General features: G+C 32.1%; 2 protein-coding genes across 2 annotated transcripts; one reads left to right on the top strand and one right to left on the bottom strand.

Annotated features, from left to right (window-relative positions):
- Window positions 1-4,456: 4,456 nt before the first annotated feature.
- On the top strand, window positions 4,457-15,844 carry LOC113120723 (uncharacterized). The gene is made up of 11 exons (XM_026290724.1): window positions 4,457-4,974; window positions 12,394-12,517; window positions 12,738-12,972; window positions 13,072-13,348; window positions 13,476-13,653; window positions 13,769-13,845; window positions 13,940-14,120; window positions 14,402-14,650; window positions 14,766-14,937; window positions 15,020-15,168; window positions 15,301-15,844. Exons 1-11 carry the CDS (start codon window positions 4,690-4,692, stop codon window positions 15,468-15,470), a joined length of 2,097 nt encoding a protein of 698 aa, XP_026146509.1. The 5' UTR covers window positions 4,457-4,689; the 3' UTR covers window positions 15,471-15,844.
- Window positions 15,460-16,299, bottom strand: LOC113120724 (P2X purinoceptor 7-like). Its single transcript, XM_026290725.1, has 3 exons — window positions 16,253-16,299; window positions 16,016-16,170; window positions 15,460-15,622 (listed from the first exon to the last, which is right to left on the bottom strand). The coding sequence occupies exons 1-3, from the start codon at window positions 16,295-16,297 to the stop codon at window positions 15,460-15,462; spliced, it is 363 nt and encodes a 120-aa protein (XP_026146510.1). The 5' UTR covers window positions 16,298-16,299.
- Window positions 16,300-17,563: the final 1,264 nt, after the last annotated feature.

Here is a 17,563-nt window from a genome sequence, read left to right as displayed (position 1 = left end):
TAAATATGAATGAATACACCATGCAATGGTTCTATGTGTTGAAATATCACTAGCTGGTTTTAAGTAATTTGTATGTGTTTATTGAAAATATGTATTTTTATGTTTTCTTGAAATTATTTGTGTTTTTTTTTATTGTATTATTTGTGATTCATAAATTGTTCCATAATGTATATCAAGATGTATTTAAAATGCTAAGTAATTAAAGATTCAAATTGAATAACGAATAAACAGATTTTTGGACTTCTACAAATCTACAAAAGCTTTATGATCCCTCAAACCAGACTTGGAAGATGAAAAACAAGTTTGATTTATTTATATATTAACTTCCCTAAGCAACTGCCATGCAAATATGGTCCATTTTTAAAGACCATAATCTGTTCATGCACAGATAAAGTTAACATTATTATTCAGAACTGCTGAATGAGTCATGGCGCAAAATATTTGAAAGATGTAAAGAATTTTTATGTCATGGTTTATCGCTGTCTCCCAGATTGGAATTGCATTTTCTTTTTATTTGTCACAGAGCAACACGGAAAGAAAATAATTGCATCAATAATTGTATATCAAAAATATAAATCAGCGTAAACACACATAAAAGGGAGCATTATGCTGTATTCACTGAACCCTGATAAGACAGCCGGCTGAAAGCAGTTGAGTTTGTCCATATAATAGAAAACAACATGCAACATTTTAGATTTATTATTATTATTAATAACACTAATAAATCATCCGATTGTCAGAAAACTGATGGTTTGGTCACATATTTGTAAACCCCACACAGCACTGACTGGACTGATATTTTAGATCTTGCTCATATATAATAGAAACTGTCCTTTATGAAATAGTAATGAAACTGTATGAAAAGCTTCATTCTATATCTACACAGTTTAAAGGTTCATCCTTGGAAATAAGATAACATGTTGTGTGTTTTTACTATACCAGATTCTTTTCCTCTTCCTTTTCGAGGAATGACTTTCTTAGTGACATGCCAATGTAACATTTCCTTTACAATTTCACAGGAAGAGAGTAAGATCAGTCACTGTGGAGCAGTGAAAAAGACTTAGTTAGACTTGCCATTGTGCTAGCATAATTTTTTTCTCAACAATCCTCAATGAAAGGCTGAAGAGTGTAGCCAGTTAATTACGCTTTCTTTGTATCGTTCTGATTGGAACAGCATTTAATTTGTTTGCTATTATTCGCTCTCTGCTGATCACTAATCCAAGATTCCGGGAAAAGTCTTCTAGTGGCCATAATTAACTTCATTAGTAAGGTTTAATTAGAGAGTTTAAAAATGGCTTTAAGAAAAATGGCTTTAACAAAAATATAGTCAGTCCAAATTTTTCATCGTGATATTAATTGAAAACTGTAATTCTCTACCAATCTACTTCCTTAGTTGATGAATTGTGGCTTAGAAGTAACTTTCACATCTACGTACCTTTGCATAATCATATGCCATTAAACAGCAAAGCCTAAAATGTTATTTATGTCTAGCGACGCACCTGAATTGCATCTTTAGGGGTTCAGCTTTTTGCAAAAAACATGTGCAAAAGTGCATGTTAAAATGTCATTTGTGTATATGCCCTGAAACAAACAACCCTGTTTAAATGTATTTTTATAACTCCGCCATGTTCTGCTGAACTTTCCTGTTAATGAATAAGGAGGCTATTCCTCTGCCGTCGTTCTGATAAGGCCAATGTTCAATCAAGGAAAATAATTGGCAGCCATCCCATCGTTGTGTGTGATAATTCCTTTTGACACTACCATGTCTTTTGTTTGCACCCATGCTGTCACTCTTCACACATTTATTAGCTCACATCTCAAAAGTGGGCAAATGCTGATGGCGCCGATCACTTTTAGATTGGACTCCTTATACCTTCCACAGAATGAATGGCACTTTCTTAATAGAATAATTTCATTACCTAAGAACTGCTCTAGTGGTATCAATACTTCTCTTATTAAAAGAATAGTGCACCCCAACATTAAAATATGTATTGTGTCAGCTTTTAACTGTCATTATATGGGAATAATTATTTTTATTTTATGACAATTCCTTCGCCGTCTCCAGTAAACTCATGACATTATATATTTGTCATAAAAACATCACTTTTTACCACCTGTAAATGTCAAAAACAACAACAACAACATTGAAAGTCTCTAATATAAGAAACAAAAAAATACTTGCCGATAGTTCTCACATATCTTTCATCATTTAGGAATCTTTAGAAAAAAAAAAAAAAAAAAAATATATATATATATATATATATATATATATATATATATATATATATATGTATGTATGTATGTATGTATGTATATATATATATGTATATATATATATATATATATATATATATATATATATATATATTAAAAAACATATTTTTTAAATCGTATAAAACATATTAAAATATATTTAAAATATAAAAATTAAATAAATAAAACTTTTAAATTAGCGAAACCTTAAGAAAGTATATTAATACAAATATAAATAAAGTAAATAATTTAATATAATAGTAAATATTAGATAGTAAATAGTAAATATATGACTCTCTACAACAACTGTTTTAAAGACTCTGCAGTATTAACATCATAAAGGACTCTAAATATGGTACACAAATATGCCATAGCTAAATGGCAAAGTCTTGCTATATGCCACTGAACTGTATACTACCAACCAAAAGGTTGAAGACCCCTGGTTAAGATCTATCTGTCTGTCCCTTTGTATTAGCACTTTTGGAACAAATGCTGCCCATCAGATTATTTATGGGTTGCTTAATTCACCTCCCCTGCGGCACGACTTCATGTTAGCGAACACATGCAGACATGTAGTTGAACATGCACATAAACACTCTTTCAAATCCTTCATCCATATATATATATATATATATATATATATATATATATATATATATATATATATATATATATATATATATATATATGACAGCTCACAAATGGAGTTGTTATTTTATTTTAATATGACAGGACGGTCTTGGTAGGGGATTTGCCAGAAGTGTTCTGTTACTATCAATGCAGAAAAGTGATGACAGTTCAGCAGAACTATTTCATTTATTACGACAGGTGCTAACAAAGGAGAGCTGACAAGTTATGATTACCTTTGTCCCAGCTCTGGGAATAATTTTGTTTGAATGGTTATTTGACAATCAGATTAATATAAGGTAATTGAAACATTAACAAAAAAGGGTGAGTGTGCTTTTTCAGAGCAGTCTTTTGTAATTCATCAGGACTCATTCAGGCACATTAGAAAATATTGCTGTTTCCTACCAGAAGTGTGAAAATCTAACTCTGATCTCATAGTAAAGATACAATGTGTACTGTGACACTGTTCTTAATGACAAAATATTCACTTGGGCTTGTTAGTCCCCCATGAATCTGTCAAAATCCTAGTGTGCTAGACATTTTCTATGCTTAACCCTTCTCATTTGAAGAAGTCAAAGCAGGTTCCAGAAGGAAGCACTAGTCTCTGCATTTGTGGGCCTGTGGCACATTAGTCACCAAATGTCACTTAAAGCACCTGCAAGACATTTCAAATGTTTCAAATCCCCTCTGTGCGTTTGCTTTCTCTTCTTTCCTTACACTCTCACATAAGTCAGCTTGCGTCCTCTTCCACCTCCTCATCTTCCTCCTTGCATTGTGTTATCAAAACTGACACAAATAAGGGTTGGTAAATAACATCACGGAGCAGCTGGACGGCAGTTTCATCAGGCCCTTCAAATTTTTGGGTAATGATCTCTCAAAAATGATCACCGTTTAAAAATATCAAAGCAAAACTGATGGGAGAGAAAGAGGACACAAGACAGAGGATTAACTACTGAATATTAATAATAATAATAGAAAAATAATTCTTTAACTTTGAAATCATTATATAATCTTATTAACAAAAAAATATTTTTTTTAAATAATATTATTTTTTATTACAGATCAACGTAAAAGGCAATAGCCTGTCCATTGCCTTCCTATATAACTCTTTGAGATATAAACACCTAATTAGATCCTCAAAGCAGGCTATTCAATATAATACAAATCACTTCAACAGCTACCAGAAAAATTCTTGGGAACAGAAATAATAAATTCAAATGGCCTTGCCTGGCACAACATAAAAAGCCTTTGGGATGAAGTCCATTTACAGTAATTTAACACATAATTATGACCATAAGCAGCCAGGAAATAATTTGTGATTAAGCATCTTACCAGAACAGAATGAAACAAATCAACTGCTGTTTGTTTGTGCCAGACCCTTGAAATTATTCTTGCAAGAGTGAACAAACAGAAATTGTCTCTATTCTGTGCATATATTGGTCATGCAATGGAAAGTTATTTATTTATTAGCTATTTTTTTATTAGCTAATTATTAGCTATTTATTTATTGGCTTAAAGGGCACCTATTATGCAAAATTCACTTTTACATGGTGTTTGACCATACATGTGTGTTGGCAGTGTGTGAGCAAAACCACCCTAGAATGATAAAAATCCACCTAGTGTTTTTTTTTACAATCTCAATAATTCATGAGCACTGTCTCAAAACGCCCTGTTCTAAGACTGCTCTCACTGTGACGTAGAATTGAGCTAAGCCCCACCGACGTGGTTTGATTGACAATCTGGTTTTGGCATAGAGCCCGCCCTCCGTGATCAGTACACCATCCTCCATTGTTTCAACGACAGCCGGTAATGTCTCCTAAGAAACATAAGTGTTCTGTTGTGGGATGTAATAATGAACATAGTAGTTTTCACTTACTTCCGACATCAGAGCCACTGAAAACGCAGTGGATGGATTTTATTTATGAAGGAAAGGCGCCACTCAAAATTCCAAAATACGTTTATGTTTGCGCGAATCATTTTTTGACTGACTGTTTTGAGAACGAGGGTCAATTCAAAGCAGGTCTTGCTTCAAAGTTAATCCTCAAGTCTGGATCGTTGCCTACTGTTCGCGATGCAACGTCACCTTCAAAAGAAGTAAGTGTATTTCATGTTTTTTTAGAAAATAGTCATTTCAGTCGATGTCAGCCTGTTCAATAACAAATGCGTCAGTAGTTGACTGGCATAAAGTTGGCTTGACGTTGGACGTTGGATATTCGCAAATCTAGGGACCGTCTCTAAAGTTACACGAGAAACTACTATACACTTCTCTAACGTCAATAGCATGCAAGGAGAATGACTAACAGTCACGAAAACAACTTTTAACTGTTCATCCAGGTGTCAACTATAATGCACACCTTTTATATTTTTGATAATTATTAAAATAAACTGTAAATCATGTGGAAAACAATTGCTACTTTTCATTACCGAATGGACTTAAATACAAATTGAAAGCTCAATAACATTTGAACAGAATGATTCACTTTCATAAAACATACTGTAAAGTGTTCATCTAGGTGTCAGCTATAATGCACACCTTTTATATTTTTCATAATTATTCAAATAGACTGTAAATCATTTGTAAAATATTGTTATTTTTCATTACCGAATGGGCTCAAATGTAAAATATGCCATAACTTGAAGCTCAATAGAATTTGAACAGAATGACTCACTTTCATAAAACATACTGTAAAGTGTTCAACTAGGTGTCAACTATAATCCACACCATTCAGATTTTTCATAATTATTCAAATAAACTGTTAATCATATGTAAAATATTGCTATTTTTCATTACCGAATGGGCTCAAATGTAAAATATGCCATAATTTAAAGCTCAATAGAATTTGAACAGAATGACTCACATTCATAAAACATACTGTAAGGTGTTCATTTAGGTGTCAACTATAAGCCACACCATTCAGATTTTTCATAATTATTCAAATAAACTTTAAATCATATGTAAAATATTGCTATTTTTCATTACCGAATGGGCTCAAATGTAAAATATGCCATAATTTGAAGCTCAATAGAATTTGAACGGAATGACTCACATTCATAAACCATACTGTAAAGTGTTTATCTAGGTGTCAGCTATAATGCACACCTTTTATATTTTTCATTATTATTCAAATAGACTGTAAATTATGTGTAAAATATTGCTACTTTTCATTACCGAATGGGCTTAAATACAAATTTAAAGCTCAATAAAAATTGAACAGAATGACTCACATTCATAAAACATACTGTAAAGTGTTCATCTAGGTGTCAGCTATAATGCACACCTTTTATATTTTTCATAATTATTCAAATAGACTGTAAATCATGTGTAAAATATTGCTACTTTTCATTACCGAATGGGCTTAAATACAAATTTAAAGCTCAATAAAAATTGAACAGGATGACTCACTTTCATAAAACATACTGTAAAGTGTTCATCTAGGTGTCAGCTATAATGCACACCTTTTATATTTATCATAATTATTCAAATAGACTGTAAATCATGTGTAAAATATTGTTATTTTTCATTACCAAATGGGCTCAAATGTAAAATATGCCATAACTTGAAGCTCAATAGAATTTGAACAGAATGACTCACATTCATAAAACATACTGTAAAGTGTTCAACTAGGTGTCAACTATAATCCACACCATTCAGATTTTTCATAATTATTCAAATAAACTGTTAATCATATGTAAAATATTGCTATTTTTCATTACCGAATGGGCTCAAATGTAAAATATGCCATAATTTAAAGCTCAATAGAATTTGAACAGAATGACTCACATTCATAAAACATACTGTAAGGTGTTCATTTAGGTGTCAACTATAAGCCACACCATTCAGATTTTTCATAATTATTCAAATAAACTGTTAATCATATGTAAACAATTGCTATTTTTCATTACCGAATGGGCTCAAATGTAAAATATGCCATAATTTGAAGCTCAATAGAATTTGAACAGAATGACTCACATTCATAAAACATACTGTAAAGTGTTTATCTAGGTGTCAGCTATAATGCACACCTTTTATATTTTTCATAATTATTCAAATAGACTGTAAATCATTTGTAAAATATTGTTATTTTTCATTACCGAATGGGCTCAAATGTAAAATATGCCATAATTTAAAGCTCAATAGAATTTGAACCGAATGACTCACATTCATAAAACATACTGTAAGGTGTTCATTTAGGTGTCAACTATAAGCCACACCATTCAGATTTTTCATTATTATTCAAATAAACTGTTAATCATATGTAAACAATTGCTATTTTTCATTACCGAATGGGCTCAAATGTAAAATATGCCATAATTTGAAGCTCAATAGAATTTGAACAGAATGACTCACATTCATAAAACATACTGTAAAGTGTTTATCTAGGTGTCAGCTATAATGCACACCATTCAGATTTTTCATAATTATTCAAATAAACTGTTAATCATATGTAAAATATTGCTATTTTTCATTACCGAATGGGCTCAAATGTAAAATATGCCATAATTTGAACCTCAATAGAATTTGAACAGAATGACTCACATTCATAAAACATACTGTAAAGTGTTCATCTAGGTGTCAGCTATAATGCACACCTTTTATATTTTTCATAATTATTCAAATAGACTGTAAATTATGTGTAAAATATTGCTACTTTTCATTACCGAATGGGCTTAAATACAAATTTAAAGCTCAATAAAAATTGAACAGGATGACTCACTTTCATAAAACATACTGTAAAGTGTTTATCTAGGTGTCAGCTATAATGCACACCTTTTATATTTTTCATAATTATTCAAATAGACTGTAAATCATGTGTAAAATATTGCTATTTTTCATTACCGAATGGGCTCATATGTAAAATATGCCATAATTTAAAGCTCAATAGAATTTGAACCGAATGACTCACTTTCATAAAAACATACTGTAAAGTGTTCATCTAGGTGTCAGCTATAATGCACACCTTTTATATTTTTCATAATTATTCAAATAGACTGTAAATCATGTGTAAAATATTGCTACTTTTCATTACCGAATGGGCTTAAATAGAAATTTAAAGCTCAATAAAAATTGAACAGAATGACTCACTTTCATAAAACATACTGTAAAGTGTTCATCTAGGTGTCAGCTATAATGCACACCTTTTATATTTTTCATAATTATTCAAATAAACTTTAAATCATATGTCAAATATTGCTACTGTAACTTTCATTACCGAATGGGCTTAAATACAAATTTAAAGCTCAATAGAATTTGAACAGAATGACTCACATTCATAAAACATACTGTAAAGTGTTCATCTAGGTGTCAGCTATAATGCACACCTTTTATATTTTTCATAATTATTCAACTAGACTGTAAATTGTGTGTAAAATATTGCTATTTTTCACTACTGAATGGACTTAAAGACAAATTTAAAGCTCAATAGAATTTGAAAAGGATGATTCACTTTCATAAAACATACTGTAAAGTGTTCATCTAGGTGTCTACTATAATGCACAACCAATTCAAATTTTTCACAAGTATTCAATTAGTTTTAAATCATGTGTAAAATATTGCTACTTTTCATTACCGAATAGGCTCAAACACAAATTGAAAACTCAATAGAATTTCAGCTGAAAATGTACAATTAATATATTTCAGATGTATTCTTTAAACAACAATGAAAGAAACATCAATGATGACAACAATGATACTTCCATCATTTTTATTGTTCAATTATTATCTTTTCAATATTTTCATATTTCCCAGGAACATCCCCAGTCCCTAGACTCCCACAAATACCTTAACTTTTACATAAAACAACTGTAATACATTATTTACACAGGATTTTTTAATTATTTGCATAGGCAGCACTTCCAATCACTCTTTCGAGCCCTGTTAAACTGGCCCTCTGTCATTTGAATGCATGTCACATGGAACCACCTCTTGCATTGATGACATTCGATCTGAAAAAAAAAGAAAATAATAAAATATATAATCTTTTCTAATTGATTAGTAATATTATATATATACACACACACACACACACACACACACACACACACACACACATACTGTACATATACAGTATAAGCATTTATAAATTCACAGTAAAGCACAGCTTATGTATAAGCTTCAAATTAATTGCCACATCAAATAATACTTAAGGCAATAAGCCACAAGAAGCTTTGGTTTACTGTAAATTTATAACAGCTAAGGGCTGTGGTTAGGCACGATGTGAAGAGGAGTGACACACAGATGTAAACATAGGTGTATGTTTGTAGAATAATTTACAACAGCTTCAAAAGCGGCTCAAACTATCAGAATCAAGGACCGAAACTACCCATTTTATAAATTAATATATTAAATTAATTAAAAGCAAACAGTTATCTAAACGATGCAAACAACAAACAAAACAATAGAACATGGCATCAAATGAAAATTAAAAATGGCACAGAAAAAAACATTCCCTAAAGGTCAAAACAATCCCAGTCCTAATTATTAATTTTATTTTTACTATTACTTTTTTATTATTATTTAAAAAAAATGGTACAATTGAGCATCTTAACAATGTAATATGATATTTATTTTAATTTTCCATTGTGAAAAATTCTGAAGGCCTACATGTATCTAGTTACAGAGTGAGGTTTCTGAAATTGCAATTAAACTATTTTTAAACCTTAAAACATGTCACAATATAGCAAGTTACAAATCAGTGAGACATTATTCCACTCAGTTTAAAGTTAAAACATTGTTTTTCAAGAACATTTTTTTTTTCAGAGTGTGACACCAAGGAAAGGCCTTCTTTGAATGTGCTGTGGAAGCGCTGCGCGTGACAGACAAATTGTCAAATTTAAAACGTAAAACAGTCAAAATGATAAGTTGTTTCTGAGATAACGTTAAGCAAAAAAAAATACACATAGAGCAGCTTTTACTACACAGAGCCATTGTTCACTGACAAGCTGTGCAAAACCATGCTAATAATGAAACGTGAATTTGGGTAGTGAATGCTGCTCTTAAAAAAATGTGTAAATCAAGAGTAAAAAATTCTGTCTCTGTCTCTCTCTCTCTCTCTCTTTCTCATGCTCTCACTCACTCACAGACACACACACACAGTTGTTAACAATGTAGTATGACCATATTAATTGTATAAGGAATGGTATTACCCACCCAAACCATTTTTGCACCTCCACCAGGGGGTTTTGAGGCAGCACAAGCAGAACAGTAATGTCCTCTCTTGAATACTGAAAACATGGTTATATGTTAGCTGTGTTGGCGAATGGTACATAATGTAAATAACGCATAGTAGTCCATGACCCTATGTTTACTACTAAAAATTGTATTTCTCTTGTATTCCTCATGTAAAAAGGATATTGCGTGTTATAAAATGAATGGTTTTCTAGAAGTTTTTCAAATCTACACTTTACAGTATATGTTGTATTATAAATGACAGCTGTACAAGAAATATATTACCTGAGGCTTGCAGAATTTCCTCTGCCATTCTCAGTCGCACATCTTCCATATGCTGCTTGGATGTGTTTATCATCAAATGACAAGGGATGCGTGGGAAATCAGCTACAACTCCCTAAATGAACACCTTACAGTATGTTTTATGAATGTGAGTCATTCGGTTCAAATTCTATTGAGCTTTAAATTATGGCATATTTTACATTTGAGCCCATTCGGTAATGAAAAATAGCTATATTTTACATATGATTAACAGTTTATTTGAATAATTATGAAAAATATAAAAGGTGTGCATTATAGCTGACACCTAGATGAACACTTTACAGTGTGTTTTATGAAAGTGAGTCATCCTGTTCAATTTTTATTGAGCTTTAAATTTGTATTTAAGCCCATTCGGTAATGAAAAATAGCAATATTTTACATATAATTAACAGTTTATTTGAATAATTATGAAAAATCTGAATGGTGTGGATTATAGTTGACACCTAGTTGAACACTTTACAGTATGTTTTATGAATGTGAGTCATTCTGTTCAAATTCTATTGAGCTTCAAGTTATGGCATATTTTACATTTGAGCCCATTCGGTAATGAAAAATAACAATATTTTACAAATGATTTACAGTGTATTTGAATAATTATGAAAAATATAAAATGTGTGCATTATAGCTGACACCTAGATGAACACTTTACAGTATGTTTTATGAAAGTGAGTCATCCTGTTCAATTTTTATTGAGCTTTAAATTTGTATTTAAGCCCATTCGGTAATGAAAAGTAGCAATATTTTACACATGATTTACAGTCTATTTGAATAATTATGAAAAATATAAAAGGTGTGCATTATAGCTGACACCTAGATGAACACTTTACAGTATGTTTTATGAAAGTGAATCATTCTGTTCAAATGTTATTGAGCTTTCAATTTGTATTTAAGTCCATTCGGTAATGAAAAGTAGCAATTGTTTTCCACAAGATTTACAGTTTATTTTAATAATTATCAAAAAATATAAAAGGTGTGCATTATAGTTGACACCTGGATGAACAGTTAAAAGTTGTTTTCGTGACTGTTAGTCATTCTCCTTGCATGCTATTGACGTTAGAGAAGTGTAAGTAATGAAAAATAGCAATATTTTACATATGATTAACAGTTTATTTGAATAATTATGAAAAATCTGAATGGTGTGGATTATAGTTGACACCTAGTTGAACACTTTACAGTATGTTTTATGAATGTGAGTCATTCTGTTCAAATTCTATTGAGCTTCAAGTTATGGCATATTTTACATTTGAGCCCATTCGGTAATGAAAAATAACAATATTTTACAAATGATTTACAGTGTATTTGAATAATTATGAAAAATATAAAATGTGTGCATTATAGCTGACACCTAGATGAACACTTTACAGTATGTTTTATGAAAGTGAGTCATCCTGTTCAATTTTTATTGAGCTTTAAATTTGTATTTAAGCCCATTCGGTAATGAAAAGTAGCAATATTTTACACATGATTTACAGTCTATTTGAATAATTATGAAAAATATAAAAGGTGTGCATTATAGCTGACACCTAGATGAACACTTTACAGTATGTTTTATGAAAGTGAATCATTCTGTTCAAATGTTATTGAGCTTTCAATTTGTATTTAAGTCCATTCGGTAATGAAAAGTAGCAATTGTTTTCCACATGATTTACAGTTTATTTTAATAATTATCAAAAAATATAAAAGGTGTGCATTATAGTTGACACCTGGATGAACAGTTAAAAGTTGTTTTCGTGACTGTTAGTCATTCTCCTTGCATGCTATTGACGTTAGAGAAGTGTATAGTAGTTTCTCCTGTAACTTTAGAGACGGTCCCTAGATTTGCGAATATCCAACGTCCAACGTCAAGCCAACTTTATGCCAGTCTAAAACTGTTGTCGTCGTCGTAGAAAATCTGACTGTGTATATAATGTAAACCTTGTTTGTAAAGTGTGTATCCACACGTATATAACTTTTTAAAGATATTGTATTAAAAACCGTGTATGTTTTCTGTAAAGACAAGACATCAAAATTGCTATGTTTATACAAAGGCCAGCACATCGACACGAAGCTGTAGAACGAGGGATATTGGCGTGCAGACAGAAACATCAAAGCTATGCAGTGTTGGTACACAACTGTCAATGAGGACGCTTCAAACACACCACAGGAGTGTCTGTATGTTTATGTTTTTAACTATATTTATATTATATAGTATACAATATAATATTATATAATTGTATTAGCTAATTGTATTTTTATATGCACATTTCGAAATTCATTTTCTGTAAAGTTGCTTTAAAACAATGTATTGTGAAAAGTACTATACAAATAAATTTGAATTGAATTGAATAGCCACGATAGAGAAAGTGAATCTTTGCTGAATTATATATTCCAGGTGTCCAGACAGAGACAACATTGTCAAGTTTTGATGTTAGCACAAAATTAGTTTCTCATACAGCTGTTGCGTCTTCCACGCCCCTCAAGACTTCATCAAAAAGACCTTGTCTGGACCTTGAGGAAGATGAAGATATCCTGCAGGAATGCTCTTCAATACTAACATCACAAGAGACTGATGTCACATTTAATCCTGCAGAGGCAGACACATCAATAACAGAGCCAAAAGACTTGTCGTAAGTTTATATTATATTTTAGAATAATGTTTGTTTTAATTATAGCATATCTAATTTTTCTGTAGTGCTTATGTAAATTAATGTTTTTTTTTTTTTCAGAGCTCAAGAATCCAGCCATATTCAAAACATTTGTAAATATATTGTCTATGAGACCTGCATCATGGAACTGTTTGATGTGTGCCCGGTATGTCATAGAAGCTGTCATATAAGATCACAAAGGATTGGAACATTTCTACGTGTTGAACAACTCTGCCACCATTGTCAGTTCTCACGGAAATGGAACAGTCAGCCGATTTTGGGCAGTACTCCAGCTGGAAACCTTCACCTTTCTGCTGCTGTGTATCTCAGTGGTGCTTCATTTTTCACAATTGAAAAGGTATTTGTAAATGAAATAATCAATAGCTTTGCAGTTACATGAGACTAAAAATGTGTAATGTAAAAAAAAATTATGTTTATTCATTTATTAATTTACTGCTTACCAACTCTTCTCTATGTGTTGTCAGATATTTGCAGCTATGAAGTTACATCTTTTCAAGTACGACACCTTTCGTCGTCATGCACGAATGTGCATTGAGCCTGCTATTGTTTACAAATGGAGAAACTGGCAGGATGAGATGCTACAGCTGTTGGCTCAAAGGGAAAAGGTCATTGTTGGAGGAGATATGAGGGCTGACTCACCAGGTACATTGTGGGACAAATTTACATTGTTTTTTTATAAAGAAAAAAATATATAGAATTTTATCTTATAGACAGGGCACATTGTGTAATAAGAGATTATGTATTTTTGTTTTTGAAGGGCACTCTGCCAAATATGGCAGTTACACAATGATGGACCTGGAGACAAACACCGTTGTTGATGTACAACTCGTCCAGGTAAATGAGCAGAAACCTTTGATTCAATGTCCTGGAAAACTTGAATATTTTATTTTAAACGCAAAAAAATAATTATATTTTAATCAATTTTCAGAGTAATGAAGTGGGAGGAAGTTACCACATGGAAAAGGAAGGTTTGAAGAGAGGTCTTGACTTTTTGGATGCTCATGGAGTGACTCTGGACTGCATTGTGACTGACCGACATCCGCAAATACAAAAATTCCTCAGGGAACGCAATGTCAACCAATTCTATGATGTCTGGCACATTGAGAAAGGTAAATAACCTTACTACCATCATATCATTTTCTAAATTTTTACAGACTAATAATTGCGCTGAAACAGTTTTAGCGGATCATTATGTGTTAGCGGATTATTTATATATATACTGTGTGTATGTATGTATGTATGTATGTATGTATATATATATATATATATATATATATATATATATATATATATATATATATATATAAAACACCACCATTACATTATATGTAATGACACATTGCTCTACTTATTGTGTGTTGTCATGTTTGTATTTAATTGAAATCTCCAGGAATTTCAAAGCAGCTGGAAAAAGTGTGCAAGCTAAAGGGTTGTGAGAAAATACGTAAATGGTTGCATAGTATAAAAAACCACATCTATTGGACTGCTGCATCATCAAGCAGTGGACCTGAAAGAGTGGCTAAATGGATGTCTATGCTAAACCACATGCAAAATAAGCACACACATGAAGACAGCAATTTTCCAGCATGTCTACATGGAACAAGGAGAAGTCGAGACACAAAAAAGTGGCTAGCTGCTGGTATGTAGGCTAAAGAAGCAATAGTTACTTTTAAAAAATGTATACAGATCATATAGCTTGCCTTTTTTTATTTAAAATTACATATCATACTATAGTAACACTTCCAATAATTTAGGAACACTGCCATATCTCAAGTTGGAGAAAGTTCTCTCCAACAAGAGAATTGTGAAGGATGTTGCCAAGCTAAGTCCACACTATCAGACTTCTTCTATCGAGGTTTTCCACAGTGTAATACTACGGTTTACACCAAAAAATGTGGTTTTTCCATTTCTGGGAATGTTGTGCAGGTAATGTTATTGTTGTAAAAATAAATTTACTTTTACATACACTGTAGACATTGTATGTTGAAAACGTATTTATTGCTTACAGACTATACCTGGCTGCACTACATTACAATGAGAATGCCGGGCGTCCTCAAGCCACGACAGCAGCTGGTCGACCGGTGTTCAAAGTGACCTTTCCAAAGGCCAAGAAGGGAGAATACCGGGTCAGAGAAGTAAAGACACAAGCAACATTCAGTATGTATAAAATGAGTTTACTTAACAAATTTACTACAAATGTACATATCTTTTTTGCATAATTTCTTACAAGCTATTAGAAAACTCAATATTTGACTAATTTAAAATAAAATAAAATGTTATATTGCACAGAATATGTGGATGACCTGCTGGATCTCATATTTGATAAAGTCTTTGTGGATCCTGCACCATATGTGGATGATGTTTTGAGGATACCAATACCACCAGCATTGTGCGCAGAGTATGACCGGCCAGAGAAGGAGGAGGCCATCTCTAGTAGGGTATCTCGGTTTAATCAATAGGTGGTCGAAAACCTACATAACTACCCTGGGCATCAGGAAACTCTCTTCGAATCCTCAGGACCACACAGGATGGAATCACAACTCGAACTTTTCGTCCAAGGAAACCCCAGCACCAGCTCACAAAACTCCGATAAGCTAAAAATCTGTAACGACTAAGGCACACACACACATAGACACGTTCTCAAAACTTCTGTGTTTTTTTTCTTTCAAATATCTATCATTTGTTGTCTGGAGTTGAAATATTTGATATTTAATTGATCATGGTTCAATTTTTTTTGGAGGAATGTCCTTTTATTAAAATTATTTAATTTCTAAACTTATTTGTACAGTTCAGTGTCTTTATACATAATGTAAATAAAAAAATGTATATGCAAGTTGTTGTGAAATTATTTAAAGCTATAATATGTATTGTTTTCACTATAATTTCCTTATAACCCGGGAAAATATTAGACTAAAAATTAATTCATCAAAAATTCATAAAAACATTTGTAATATTTAGAAGAAATTGACATTTTTTCTTAAATGTGCTAATCATTAACACTCACTGTTGTACTCCACGAAGTCGCAGGGGACCATAGTCAGCCCTGTAAATGTTAAAAGCGTTTTGTAACGAAAACACATTTAAACAAACTGGATCCATTCCGGGATGGTCTACCATACATGATGGAGTGACTTGAAGTTGTTGCATCCGTCTTGTAACCTTTGATACAACAAATAGCGTATGACAGTTTTATGTCACTTATTATTTTTTGCAACAATTACAAGTGTAAATAAATTAATACCTGTTCTATCTCCCTGCAGCATATATTTTCTGGTTCTGTAGCCATCTTCTCACATTTGGCACATAAACACCTGTACGACAAGTAATGTCAACATGACGCAATCGTTCCCTCGCATAAATATAATTTCGTTTGTACTTAGCAAACGTTATCACAGTATTTGTGTTTGTAGTTTAAAAAAATTGCGCGAACGTTATCACAGTGCGTGTTGCACATCCATAATTGCAAAGGGGACGGGATTAAAATATGAGTACATAAATGTATCAAACAACCATTCAGAGACGTCCTGCTCCATTCTCATTTGTGTTTCTTCTGCCGGAGTCTCTTCATCATCTGGGTCTGATTCTGGTTCAAACATATACGGCTGAATGCCATACAAAACAGCGGGTCTCCCACTCTCAGCCATTCTGCTTCTACCGATACCGATCGCTCATTGTAATAGGTGTGCCAGTTACGCCCTCATCCAAAGGCAGGGCGGGGATATGCAGCTCATTTATATTTAAGGTGGTACACACCAAAACAGCTCTTTTTAAAACAGGCCCCAAAAATGACATTTTCAAATGGTTATAATAAATTAACTGTGGGGTATTTTGTGCTGAAACTTCACAAATACATTCTGGGGACACCCAAGACCATTATTATATCTTGTAAAAAGGGGCATAATAGGTGCCCTTTAAGTAAAAAAATATAGATGTGAATAATTACCTTAATTTTTTTTTAAATTGGATGAATGAAACACTTTTCAATTTTCAGTGTATATTATAGTAACATCTAACTGGTGGTGCAAATATTTAATAATTAAATATTGAACTTTAAACTTTGATTTTTTTATTTGAATCAAGGATACGATCAGGACTTATTGTTCATACAACACTAAATAAAAATATTACTTTCCAATTCACACAATCATTTAGACATCAAGATATCAATTGTACTTCATTTAGCCATGTGCTGCTGTTTCTCCACCTCTGGCGAACAATTGCAGCAGACATTGATGCATGGAAACCATTGTGAGTAAAGCAACTCCTGACCTCATATGTCTCAAGTTGTGTGCTTTTGCTATCTGGTCCGCCCAGAGACCTTTGTGATTGGTCAGACTGTTTATCATGGTTATTGATTTGAAAAAGATAAGGTCAGAGTATTGTTTAATTGAATGGGACGGTACTTTGTTGAGGCAAGATAGAGGTGTGACCGATAACTTTAGCCTTAATCAACATGCGTTCTCATTATATTGTGGACCTAAAGCATCAACTCAATATTGGCAATATAGTGCTGTTGCTGCACAGTTCAACAAACAAAAGTTCATTGTGATTG

This window comes from Carassius auratus, chromosome 20, assembly GCF_003368295.1.
Source record: "Carassius auratus strain Wakin chromosome 20, ASM336829v1, whole genome shotgun sequence".
Taxonomy (NCBI): domain Eukaryota; kingdom Metazoa; phylum Chordata; class Actinopteri; order Cypriniformes; family Cyprinidae; genus Carassius; species Carassius auratus.
The sequence above is the reverse complement of the archived record's forward strand: the minus strand, read 5'-3'. Positions and strand labels throughout refer to the sequence as shown.